The sequence below is a fragment of the Pholcus phalangioides genome, unplaced genomic scaffold (assembly GCF_987345545.1).
Source record: "Pholcus phalangioides strain wild (caught in Gottingen) unplaced genomic scaffold, Ppha-v1.0 ptg000039l_1, whole genome shotgun sequence".
NCBI classification, from domain to species: domain Eukaryota; kingdom Metazoa; phylum Arthropoda; class Arachnida; order Araneae; family Pholcidae; genus Pholcus; species Pholcus phalangioides.
The window spans coordinates 57,495-71,924 of record NW_028301625.1 but is presented as its reverse complement, the minus strand read 5'-3'; the positions used below and the strand labels follow the sequence as shown (position 1 = coordinate 71,924).

Sequence of the window (14,430 nt, the reverse complement as noted above, 5' to 3'; positions counted from 1 at the left end):
CCCAAAATGTGAAGAATGTGTCATAGATAAGTCTATGTCATCAACAAAATCCATTATCACTTTAGAATAACAAAGCCCTCGCACTATGTTGCCATAATGAACTTGTTTCCCTTCTTATTAACTTGATCATTATGCAGTATTGCTTCAGTTTCAAGAGCAGCTAGCTTAATTCTTTCTCTGTGTATTTCTGAATTGCTGTCAATTTAATTCTTCAATTTCTTTTGTGACCACATCATTGAACCCTTCTACCTGCTTTGCTACCATGATAACTTTCATAATCTCTTGGGCTGGCTATGTAAAAATTGGGGTGTCATTGAGCACATAGTGTGACCAAAAGTCTTCCCACACAAGTTGAGTGTTCTAATCTTTATACCTTCCATGGCTTTAGCAATGACACTAATGGAATCAGTGAAATTCATTCATGACTTTAAAACCCACTACACTCGTTCAGGTTGCCTGCACAGGTATATTTGTTCAGGCAAACCAGAATATGTATAGCAACCTCAAGATGTTTCCTGCATTTGCAATTTGCATCTTCTTCAATCACCTGCACAATCATCATGGAGGAATGTGTATAGCAAGCTATGCATGATACACTGAAAAACTGACTATTTACATAGAGATACTGATATTTAGAAAAATTTCATCTTTACCGTTACTGGGACTTTATAACCTAGATCCCTCAATTGCTGGTTGAGTGCTCCACCAACTATAGTTGGTTGAATGCAAGGGATTTCCCCCTCATTTCTTTGTTATATTTAAAAAAAAAGTAGACTAATAATACTTCAATGTTCTTGAAAAATACACAGAAACTAAATTTATCCAGTCAAGATAATAATCACAAAAACTCTTATATTTGAAAACATGAGTAGTAAATTACTCACATGAATTGAATAATGGGAAAAACACTTAAGCCACAATTGATCAGACAGCATGGTAGCTGTGCTAACTATTCTTGCATAACGTTCTGGATACATTGTTTTTTGGAAACATATTTCTATCTTCTCAAAGTCAACTTCAAGAGCAATGCAAGAGACATCCAACTTCATTGGATCTGCTGATATATTTGAATTCCTTTTTTTCTAAAAAATAGAAGAAAATTTAATTAATCTGTATAATAATTATAAAAACATATCTTAAGTAACAGTGACTGGAAAAATATAAATCTTCTTTCAAATAAAAGTATACCTTTCTTCTTTTTCTTTTATGCACTCTAGAATCAGATCCAAAATTCTTGTGATCAGCTGCAAACAAGCAAATAACTGGTTTAAAAAGTATCAACTGGTACAAACGCAGAGGAGTGAAAACTTCCAATTCCTCTATGTCCTCTTTTTTAATGTCACTTGTTCGCTCACAGCTCATACCTAATTTAAAGATATCACTTCATAAATGTATAGGAAAATCATACAATAAAATCCATAAACATCGTATATATAACGATATAGTTCATTTACAAATTTTTTCTTAAGAATTAATTTCATATACAGTGAAATGTTTATATAACAATATTCAAGAGACTGGTGAAATGCGTAGTTATGAAAGAGTTATTACTACAAATGGAATATATCAACATTATAAAAAATGCATCTGGACCAGAAAGTTTTTCGTTATATGTAGGGGATTATCATTAGAGAGGGTATTGTTGTATAGGATTTTCACTATACTGTAATTTCTTGTGTATAATCTGTAGAGGTGTACTAGTATAATCTAAACAAGCAAACTTTACTACTTTTAGAAAAAAAAGCCATCCTATAATCTGCAACAGCATTTTATCTGTATGTGCAAATTTCATCCACCAATAATGAAATTTTAAAGTTAAGAGAGACTAGTAATGCTTTTATACTTCAGTGCCTCATGCCACAGCGCATGAAATAAGGAAGGAAGGGTCATGTCTCCAGTGGCATAGATAGTATCATGCTTGCCTGATATGCAAGGGGGCTTGGATTTGAGTCCTGAGCAGAGACAAGATGCCTTGTCTTTCCAAGTTCACCTCAGCATAATATCCAGAAAATATCTGTTTCCTTCAATGAAAAACTTGTTGGTTATTTTTTTTATAAAAACTTCTATTCACATCTTCTAAGATACATCTATGTCATTTATTTGTAAAACTTTTACCCATTATTTTTCTAAACTTTTGCAAAACACTTTTGAATTACAGTCAACCCTCTGTTTGGGAACAATTCGATTTATGAAAAACAGAATAGTTCGGTTTACGAACTAATCTTGGTTTACGAACACGCAAAAAACTTAAGTCCCAAAGAAAACGTACTTCAGAAGTCTGAGATTACAATTTTTTCGACAGAATTTGGTCGAAGCAGGATTCCCACTCAAAAAATTAGGAAAAAGAATAACTAAAAAGTAAGATGGGGGAGGGTATCCTCCTTAGACAATATAATCTCTCTCATAGCATAATAAAAAAAAAATCCCTAAAATTTTTTTTTCTTTTTTTTAAAAATTTTGCAATTTTTTTTTCATATATAGCACTATTTCAGTAAGATTGACTGAGAGCCAAAGCAAAATGACAGGAATGACTTGGTTACAAAAACAATTTCTGGCCAAAACAGGGTACTTAGCAACCACAGATAATTAATTCTTTTCAGTCTCTCCGCACAATATAAATTAAATTTTTTTTTTTTGGAGTCTTCCACAGTCCAGTCTGTTAATTCTCTCCGACAATGCACACAGCAAATTATGATACATGTAAGATTTTTTAGAATCACTCTTTCATGACCAATTATAAAATCACAGTGTGCAAAATGCGTAAATTACGTCTGACGTAAATAAGTCAAGGTGAACCTGATGGTTTTACTGCGTTGTCTTTCCTTTTTTAAAAGTCATTTATTTTCATTTTACTGTTCAATGCCATTGTTATCGTTTCTCAGAAATGAACGTTTTCATTTCTAGCTTTTTGCAGAGCATTGTAAATATTGTTAATGCTTCTGCATGCCCTCCTAAAACTATGGAATACAATTGAATGCTGCAAACATAGAATAGGCATATGTATCAAACTGCTTTGTAATGCAAACTGTTTCACCTATACACAAAATGTGGACTATAATTTTGAATGGTGAATGTTTGTTATTGTCCAAGACCATGAAAAACAGTAAGTACAAAATTATTTTTTTCTATCCAGACAGAAGTTTTTAATGACTACTCTACTTATTGAACCCTCGAATGGTCCATATACACCCCCTCCCATAACCTTAAAAACAACATAATTTCTGCTTTGGCAGAATCATTAATTGCAATCTACAACATTTATAATATTTGGCAATATATTGATGATTCCCTCAATTAAAATCAATTCCATGAACTATTTTTTTTTTCAAATTCAATACATTTTATTTGTTCCCAAAGTTAAATAACACATGAAACACAGTCAAATCTCAACGTCTAGAGGCCTGAGCCTGTACAGAGCAACTAATTAAAGGTAAAGACGAAAGACACAAAAAATACACAAAACTTATAATAAAATGAATTTATATAAATTTTTGTAACACTTATACTGAAATACATGTTCACATAACAGTAGCATTTGATATAATAACAATTGATATGAGGCAACTACAGGCATATTGATAATAATATAATTGGCTTCTATAATTGAAAATATACATTTATATTGTCTATTGCTATTAGAAATTCAAAAAGTGATTTTTTAAATGATGCAAACTATATATAAATATTCTGTATTACCAATGGTAAAGCATTAAATAGTTTAGGAGCCAGGTAGTAAAAATGTTTGCGAAATATTTCTTTTCTAAATGAGGGTATGGACTCTCTTTGAGTGCATATTGATTTATTACGATATATGTAAAGTATGATTCGGTAGATGGCATTATGTCTTATGGGGAGTAGATTTAAATTTCTATAAATTGAGATTTGAGAACGAGCACTGTAAATAGTTTTGAAACATCTGTTTTGAATAGAACAAATAGGCTGTAGATTTGTCTTGTAATCGCCACCCCAGATGATGATACCATAATTGACAATTGAATAAAACCAAGAATAGTAAATTTCTCTCAGAAATTCTGCCCTTACCTTTTGTTTCAGATAATAGAATTTATATACAATACAACGTAGTTTTTTCGCTATTTCTAGTGCATGAAGTTTCCATTTTAGATTGCTACTAATATTAAGTCCTAGATATTTGATATTTTGTACCTGCTGAATTTTTTGGCAGGAGCAGTCGAGGTTCATCAAACATATTGGGCTATGGAATTTTAGATTAAAATCAATTTCAGAGTAAATTAAGTTGAAATGAATGACTTTAGTCTTTGAAAGATTTAGGGTTAAATCATTGGCTAGGAACCACTTTCTGATTAAGCACAGGTCTTGATTTATTTTAGTTGTTAGTGTATTAAGATCGTTGGAAGAATATAAAAGAACTGAATCATCGGCGTAAGTAATCATAGTACCATGAATATTTAGTTTACATAAGTCATTTATGAATATTATAAAAAGTAAGGGGGCTAAATTTGATCCTTGGGGGACTCCTCTCTGTATAGTGATATAGTCACTTAGAGTGTTTTTAATTTTAACTCTTTGTTTACGATTGGTTAGATATGAAGTGAACCAGTTCAATGTATTACCTCTGATTCCAGTAGAACTGAGTTTCTTAATGAGAATTGAGTGATTTACATTGTCATAAGCTTTTGAGATGTCTAAAAATATGGCCAGAGTAAATTTACAGCTGTCAATACTGTTATAAACAAATTTAGAGAAGTTTAATAGAGCGTTTTTGGTACCACGTCCTTTTATGTAACCATATTGATTTACAGCAAAGAAATTTGTTAGGTTAAGGAATTTATAAATTCTAGATGATAAAATTTTTTCTATAACTCTAGAAAAAATTGGGAGAATCGAATCGATATAGGTCTGTAATTAAAAAGGGAATTTTTTTCTCCAGATTTATAGATCGGAGTGATGGTAGCTCGTTTTAAGGAATCGGAAAATGTGGCTGAATAAAAAGAAGTATTAATAAATTTTGTTAGAAATTCCAATTATTTCGTGCAAATTCTTTAATAAGACATATACTGTTACCATCGTAGTCAGGTGTAGATTTCTTGTAGAAGCTGTTTAGATTATTTAGGACTTCAGTATTTTCTACATCAAACAAAACAAGAATTTACAGTTGAATATAAATAATTTTTGAATTCATTAGTATCGTTAAAAGCTAGATTACCATTGTTGATATATTTAAAATGGACATTTAATTGATTTGCAAGTTCCAAGCTGTTAGAAAAAATTGGAAAAATTGAATTTTGGTTTTTATGATTGATGGTATTATTAATCACAAATCGTCTTCGCCGTCGTTGGGAACGGACGTGCTATTATCGCGCTCCGCTCACCGACCAATAGAAGAAGTTTTATCCGAAACCGTTGCCGGGGGATTACCGTAGGATTATCCGTCACGCCAGTGCGCCATTTTGTGTCTTTCTTTGTGTTTTTCTTCGTTCTCGTGAGTTTTACTTAGCGTGTTGTTTATTTTTGGGTCATATTCTGCGGTGATTTTCTTTTTTTTTTTTAGCGCACGTTGGATTGTGAGATAAGTGGTTTTTTTTTATTATATTGCTCTCATTTATTTTAAATTTTCGTTGTGTATTTTCGATCGACTTATATTTATTTTTCTCGTTCGCATTTCATTTTCGTTGTTTTTTCGCCAGGTTCGCTCGCTTCTTTGATATAAGTTCGTAGGTTTTTGGACGTTAGTGTTAGCAAACAGTGTATACTTTTTCCCGGGTACTCTCAATAACTTTGTTTTCCTTCCATTTGGGCCTATTGTTGTAGTGTTAGTGTTTTGAGATAGTTAGCTAATTCTAATAAGTATAAATTGTACTTCGTAGCTTAATACTTTTTTTAGAGGGTGTTGTATTCTTTATATACATATTTATTTTATTCTTCGTGATTTAGTGCTGAGCATTCTACTTTACGTAATTTTTTCGTATAGTCTCTTACGTATATTTTGCATAGTAATGTATTTTACATTATTTTAATTTCCAGTTAACGTTTCTCATTTTCCTATTGTTAAGTATTATTATTATTATCTAGCTTTAGCAATAGTGTTAGTATGCCTCGACCTCGACTAGTGTTGTGTAGAGCTTGCGACGGGAGGTTTCCCTGGTCTAGGGGTATAGTAGCTGATAGTTTCAATTGTAAAGGGTGCTTGGATAGAAAAAGGCTGGAACTCGAGGTCGAAGCTTTACGGGAAAAAGTTAGGGTGCTAGAGGGCCCGGTTATAACGGAGCCTCTGGTCGTCGAGCCACCTGTTGATGAAGAAGCAATCTCCACGAACAACGACATTTTAGAGGGCGAATGGGTGGTCGTGGATGAGGTAGAGGGGGATAGTGATAGGGGTTTAATCATCGGCGATTCTATGGTTAGGGAACTTGGGAACCGAGTGTGTAGGGATTTTCGGGGTTTCGAGCGCTGTTGTCTTCCTGGGGGGAAGATTGGCAACGTTCGAGACGTTTTTCATCGCTGAAAGTTGCCCTTGCGGGTGATTCTGTGGGTGGGAACAAATCAGGTAGGAGCGAATATTAGTGAGTCTCTGTCAGAATACCGGGATTTACTATTATCCGCTAGGGAGGGGGGTTCAGATGTGGCAGTGATTCCAGTGCTGCCAAGGGGTAGTAGGGGATATAGGAGTAGGATCCACCAATTCAATATAGGCCTGAAGGACATTTGCTCCTCACTTGGGGTCACGTTCTTGGAGCTTCCCGCATTTACCGATAGGTGGCTTCGTTCGGATGGGATCCATCTAAATAAGAGAGGGGTCTGGGAGGTTTACGATAGTCTTAGGTCAGGTTTTTTACTCCCAGACCACGTAGTCGGGAATGCGGGTTAGTTAATGATAATCACAACAGTACTGACGGGGAATTACCCACCTCTGACTTGGATGGCTTCTCGATTGACAACAAACCACCCGGCAAATTAAAATGTGTGTTAATAAATGCCAGGAGCTTGGGTAACAAGAAAGATTTTTTAGAAACTATGATAGTTGTGGAGGACTTGGATCTTATAGCCATTACAGAATCTTGGGCAAACGATGGGGATGAATCTTTCTTACACATCTCCGGATACGATACTTTTTTGAGAAATAGATCTGATAGGAAAGAGGGTGGAGTGTTGATATACGTGAAATCATGTTTGAAGGCTAGGGAGTGTAACGTGCAGAGAAGTGATATTGAAACCATATGGGTTGAACTTGAGAACAAAAGACGTCATAAGCTTATTGTTGGGGTTTGTTACAATCCACCGAATAGGGATCAAAACTACATCGCCAAAATGCATGATGAAATTTCCTACATGTGTAAGCGAAAGAGGGTTCTCATACTAGGGGATTTCAATTACCCGGGTATTGATTGGGAGAAACTTTCATCTGGAAATCAGTATGAAAGAGACTTTCTTAAGTTGGTGCTCGAAAATTTTTTGTATCAGCATGTATCAGAAGCCACTAGGGGTACTGCTATTTTGGATTTATACAAATACAAATACAAATACAAATACAACGCCACAACAGGCAAATTGCCCAACGAGGTGGCTGACTTAAGAACATCATGGATCCCCGAGCCCCTACCTACTACTGCTACACCACACATGCACCCCCCCCCGCCCCCCAACGAATCTGCACATGCGGGAATGTGCGTGTACGTGTAGTGCAACCTGACGTAAAGTTTGTTTCTGTGTAATGCTTGTTATGTGTAGTGCTGTCATCTGCCCCCAGTTTTACTAACTATGAGTGAAGTGTTATGGTTGAATGATTTACCGTTGTAGGACTGTTGCTCTCTGTGGCGAGACTTTTTAACGGGGAGATCGGCTCGCATTTGCGCCTTGAAGTTGGGAACCACAGAAAACCAACTTCAGCCGACCACCACTGTGGGGTTCGAACCCGGATCCTCGCATCACGAGTCCGGCACTATAACCACTCGACCACCACAGTGGCCACCACAGTTCTTACTAGTTCTGAGGATCTAGTTGAACATGTTTCGGTGGGGGAAGAGTTTTCTTCCAGTGATCATCGTATCGTCAGATTTCACTGTAACTCTTCCTCGGGTAAGGTTGATAACAAAAGACTGGTTCCTTGTTTTCGGAGAACTAACTTTGATGTTTTGCGAAGAAGGTTAGCGGAAGTTTTCAAAGACCGGTTGGAATCAGTAGGGGTGGTAAGTCAATGGGAAGAATTTAGTACGAAGCTGTCCTCTGTTTTGCACGACGTCATACCCTTTGTTCGAAAAAAGCGTGTTTGTACATCACACCCTCTATGGTTCACGGATAGCGTGCGGAACCTTTATCTTGAAAAGAAAAGAGCATTCAGAGAGTATAAAAGTGGACGAGGTGACCTATCATTGTTTACTGATAAAAGAAGACTGTTGAAGAAAGCGATAAGGGATAGTAAAAAGCAAGTTGAATCTAGGTTGGCAGATAACATTGGCTCTGACCCAAAATCATTTTTTCGATACGTCAATAATGGATGTAAGGGGACAGTTGGCCCCCTCTCGATAGGAGGCTCAAAAGTAGAGAGCAATGTAGGCATGTGTAGTGCTTTCAATGACTTTTTCGCGTCGGTTTTTAATGGAGATAATGATATTCGATATACGGGTGTTGCATGGGGTAATAAAACGCTCAACGATATTCAAGTGGAAGACGTGGAGGTCCTAAATCTTCTAAGAAATGTATGTGCAAGCAAAGCACCAGGACCAGATGATATCTATCCCAGGGTTCTCAGGGAAGGTGCTAATGAATTGTTGGGGCCAGTCGCACAGATATACAGGAGTAGTGTTGCTGAGGGTATCGTCCCGAGAGATTGGAAACTGGCTAACGTTGTTCCGATATTTAAGAAGGGTAGTAGAGAAGTGGTGTCTAATTATCGTCCAGTGAGTTTGACGAGCTCCCTCTCGAAAATTTTGGAAATTATCATCAAAAAGCAGTTTGTGAAGTGGATAGACGAGAATAATGTATTGTCGGATAATCTGCATGGGTTCAGGAAGGGGAAGTCATGTGTAACTAACCTCCTTTGCTTCTATCATTACGTGACTAAGGCTTTGGGTAAGAGCAAAAATTTCGACGTTGTTTACCTTGATTTCCAGAAGGCATTCGATCGGGTCCAACATGGCAAACTCTTGAAGCGTTTACACGAGATTGGAATGGGGGCAACTTGCTGAATTGGATAGAATCGTGGTTAAGAGATAGGTCGCAACGAGTTATGGTGAACGGGGAATTCTCTGGTTGGACAGACGTCACAAGTGGAGTTCCTCAGGGAAGTGTCCTTGGCCCCATACTTTTTTCACTTTTTATCGACAAACTCGATCAGGGTATCGATGGAATTACTAGCAAATTCGCAGATGATGTGAAGCTAATGGGGGTAATCGGAAATGAAAGCGATAGGGAGTTGCTCCAGACCAACAAGATTGCAGCATGGGCAAATGAATGGAGCATGACGTTTAGCGTAGATAAGTGCATGGTCGCTCATTTTGGTTCGAACAACCCACGGTTCTCTTACGAGTTGAATGGTGTCACTATCCCGGATGCAACTAGAGTCACCGATTTGGGAATTCTCATTGACGAGCGACTTAAGTTTTCTGAACATTGTTCAGCGGTTGTCAAAAAAGCGAATAGAATGCTTGGTCTCATTTTCAAAAAGGTCTCTTCGCGTTCTCCTAAAGTCATTCTTCCGCTTTTTCGAGGCTTAGTTCGTCCTGGAATGGAGTATGCTGTAAGGTTTTGGAGACCATACCTACAGAGGGACATAGACTTGGTTGAAGGGGTGCAGAGAAGAGCTACGCGTGTCCTTATTGGCACACAGGGCTTGAGTTATGAAGAAAGACTTCATTTTTTGAATATGTTTACATTGGATGAACGCAGGTGTCGAGGAGATATGATCGAAGTGTTCAAAATTTTCAATGGGATGGATAGGATGGACCATGAACTTTTAGTACACCGCCAATCGACTGCTTTTACAAGGGGACACCAGTATCGATTGGTATGGGACAATGCAAGGTTATGGTGTCGCAGGGGGAATTTTTCTCTAATAGGGTTGTTAATAAATGGAATAGCTTACCCCCGGAGGTAGTAAATTGTAACACAATTGACACGTTTAAAAAGAAATACGATAAACATGTTGGGGTAAATCGAGAAGCTATCCATTCTTAGAATAAGACAACCATAAGTATTCTTTATGGGCATTGTATAATATTTTATCATGTGTATATATTGTTTGTAATTTGTGTTAATTGCATTTTTAATTGGGTTGCTATATTTTTGAAACATATGACAACCATATTTTTATGGGCATCTTTTTATCAGCCACCTCGTTGGGCATTTTGCCTGTTGTGGCGTTGTATTTGTATTTGTAATGAATTTCCATTTCTGATGGTTTGTATTACATTTAATAAATTGTTTTCTATAATATTCGTTTTTAGTGTTTATGATTTTCAATTTCAGTTCCCTAGTTACACAATTATAAGCAGTTTTAAATAATAAATCATAAGTATGTTTCCTTAATCTGGTATATAATTTTTCTTTTCTCTTGATGAGGGATAGATTTCAGACGTCATCCAATTTTTTTTTAATTTGTTGTTTCGATATATTTTGTTGTTTACAAACTTAAAGTTATTGTTAATAGAGTTCAGAGTGGATGTAAAATACTGATATTATAAATATAAGTTGATATTATTCAACCAGAAATATTTATAATTGTTAAAATTAAGTAAAAAGTTTTTTTAATCTAATAATATGAGAGGGGGATTTTCATTAGATTTGGAAACTGGAATTTTGTCATAATATAATTTTAGAAGAATGGGATAGTGATCAGTTAAATCATTGATATATATTCCAGAGGAAAATGATATTGTATGATTTTGATTTTTTATAATAATAGGATCAATACAAGTGTCGAGGTATCTTTAACTCTGGTTGGTTCATTTATTAAGAATTGAAATCCGAACTGAAATAGATTGTTTTGATAATCAAGAATATCAGAATTATTTGTTAGTAAATCTATATTCATATGTGCTATTATTATGAGGTTTCCATAATTTAAACTTTTTAAGACAGAATACAGTTCCGTATTGAAATTTGAAATAGTAAAACTGTGAGAGCGATATAATGATATAAATGCAATTTTCAATTTTTTGCTGTATGATAATATCATTTCTGCAGTTGACATTTCAAATTCGATTTGATAGAAATTTAGCAAATTTCGTGTGCAAAACTGCAATGCCGCCCGACCGATTACTATCTCTGCATTTAAAAAACGAATCAAAGCCTTCAATTTTATATAAATGCATTTCATTACTGTAGATCCAAATTTTGGAAAGAATTAATATTGAAATATGATTCATATACTCTGATAGTAAAGCGGTTAAGTTATCAAAGTTAGCGTGTAAGCTCTGTATATTTACATGAAAAATATTGCAATATCACTTACAATTTGTTGGTGCAGAAAAGAAAAACTGGTTTAACTCATCCAGGTTTGTTAGAGTCATACAGTTAGATTGGAAATCATTGTTTATTTCAGTCAATGGATCTGTGAATGTAAGTCGTCTTCTCAGATTTTACACAAAAGATCCTGGATGAATCGTCTTCACGTAAGAATATTTTGCTGTCACGGGTCCAACAGTACTTATAGTTGTGTTCCACTTTAAACTTTCACACATTAAGGAAGTGATTTTAGTTCAGGTGTGAGATGTTCACTGAAATAAACAGACCCGTCCATAAATCTTGGATTTATTTCGGAAGCCCTGATTCGCAATCCTTTAATTCTCTCAAGATGTTGTCACGGATAGTTTTTGATGTGAACTGTAAGATAATGGGTTTCGGCCTGTCCTTGTTGAATGTTGGTATACGATGAGCAGTCACTAGATTTTTGCAGATATTTGTTTTCGCTAGTGCATCTATATTCGTGAAAAATTTGTTGGAGGTTTTCATTCTTAGTTTCTGGAACATTTGAAATCTCGATATTCGTACGTCTGGAATATTGCTTTAGTTCAATCATGTCACAACGCAAATTTTTCATTTCCTTTTTCATCTCGATGTTTTCTTTAGAAAGGAGTTCGTTTTTGGAAATCAGTTCATTGTTTGTTTTTTGTAGTTTCAATAGTTGTGTTTAGTTCTTTGATTGTTTCATTGTTGAAGTCTATTGCTTGCGTAAAATCATCCATCTTGCAGGAAACGAACTCTTTAAGTTCATTGTTCTGCTGGATTATTTTGTGAAGGATATCTTGAAAGGATTCTGATTTGCCATCTTGTGATCTTGCCGATGAGGTCGTGGAGTCTTGAAGACACATTGCACATAGTTATTATTTGTTTTTATCGGCTGTGAATTTTCGGAAAGCTTTTTCACTGATACCACCACACAGATAATGAAAATTTGATTTACACTTAGAGCACTGGACTCGGTCAGAATCCACTACTATGATATCCGAGCAGGACTTACAAGACATAATTCGATTTGTAAGTTTCGTTGATAAGATTTGGTAAAAAGTACAAAAAGTAGGACAAAAACTGAGAAAGTAGGACAAACATAGGGCATTTTACCAAAAAAGGATAAGTAGGACAAGTGAGAGCCCTACTGAAGACATACTTCATCAGAGTAAAATTATCGCCACCAAATACGGCTCCTCTTACCCAGCCTATGGATCAGCAGGTTGTTTCAAACTTTACAAAGTTCTGAAGAAAAATTTTTTTTGAAGATGTTTTACAATAATATCTGACATAAAACTAACAGTCAATAATTTATGGAAACATTATTTTATCATCTTACATTCCACACACATATTTCTTATTTACAAAACTTGGCAGTGAGTGTCTTACAGAGAACCATTTAATTTGGCTTGGAGTATATTTTGTGGCCAGATAGTGTTGCAAATGGAGATTTTGAGGGCTTTGACACCAAGATTATAGCTGATTCATATTCGTGTAACCAGACTTTTCCCTAGCACCGTTTCCATTCCGTTTGCATTTCATCTCATTATGGTAAATTTTTCAGTGTGGGTTTGATGATATTCACGGGTTATGCACAGAAGCTGTGTTGTGAAAGTTCTCCCTAGAAATCTTCGTAGTCCCGAGAATGCGCTAATTCATTTTTTACATTGATTCATACAGGAAAAATCATTTCGGTTTACGAACAGACTTCAGGGACAAACTAAGTTCATAAATCGAGGGTTGACTATATATTATTCCAAACTCTTAAGAAAAAAAGCTGCAAATAATATGCAAGGGTATATAATCCCACACTATGAAATTATAATATAAAATCCATGGGTTATATACAGAAAATTACATTGCATAAGAGAATATAGGATTCGTGAAAAATACAGATGAAGGAATGTTTCTATAGCAGGGTTTTCCCAACGTGAACCAGATGATTATGAGGCTATTCCGTGGAACCCTTAACAAATTTTGAAAATTTCAATATACAAGGTGTCCCAAAAGTCTGCATTCACTCGGAGGAACAAGAATCCTCACTTGTCATAGATAAAAGTGTCAAAAAATATATTTGAGTTACACAAAGTGTGACCATAATTATGGCCCATATTTTACGGGACAGAATTATATTTTCATAATATTCGGCTATTTCATTGTTTTAATAAAAATGTTTTTGTTAAGCTTGCTAAAAAAACCCAGTTTGAAAATTTTAAATCGTGAATTCATTATTTTAACACATCAATGAAAATGTCCTCTTTTTTTCTCTCATTTGATCATCCTAGTTATACACATAGCTTCTGGATAACGAAAAACATGCTCATTTAATTATTTTTTTCTCCACCACCTTCATTTTCTGCGCAATAGGACTAATTAGACCGTTACTTGTACAGTTCACAGATGATTCTGATCAGCTTTTTTATGTTTCTCACAGAGAGGTTTGTATGCCAAACTTTTAGTGTGCAGACTTTCTTCAATAGCAAACTGCTGTTTAATCATCATGCGCTGTTTTTGCCATTGTTCCTTGTATCAGAAAAGGCACTGGCAAGGACTAAAGAAGGTATTGAACACACAACATCTCTGACCATCTTGTGGCAGAGTTCGCAAGTATCTTATCGACCTGGGCTACTTATATTCCACTGCTATGTAAGTACTATTCCACAAATACCCACGGTTTTTTAATCATGACAACTGCAAGTATCACTGATTTTTTGCTTAAGTATTCACATTAAAATTCACGAAATACAAGCTGTCAAAAGAACAAGAAAATAGTAAAAAAATGTTTGATAAAATCTGGACCGGAACTGGGGGGGGGGGGCAAACAATGGATGGCTATGAAATCACTGGCATTTGCAGTGGAGGGAATGGCTAAATCATGTTTGCCCCTCCTCACAAAAATCTTAGTTACGACCCTGGATGAAAGGCCTTCATAATGATAAATAAATAATATTAATGGCAAAATACAGCACAACAGGAGGAGAAAAATACTACTTACTGTACTTGGTC

General features: G+C 35.4%; 1 protein-coding gene across 1 annotated transcript in view; it reads right to left on the bottom strand.

Annotated features, from left to right (window-relative positions):
• The window catches only part of Vps13B (vacuolar protein sorting 13B), a gene marked incomplete at its 5' end in the record, with an annotated part of 141,729 nt that overhangs the window by 81,793 nt on the left and 45,506 nt on the right, over positions 1-14,430 (bottom strand). The window contains 2 exons of the mRNA XM_089253989.1: positions 885-1,082; positions 1,189-1,364. Coding sequence (XP_089110115.1) covers positions 885-1,082; positions 1,189-1,364 — 374 coding nt within the window. The remainder of the gene's footprint in view (positions 1-884; positions 1,083-1,188; positions 1,365-14,430) is intronic.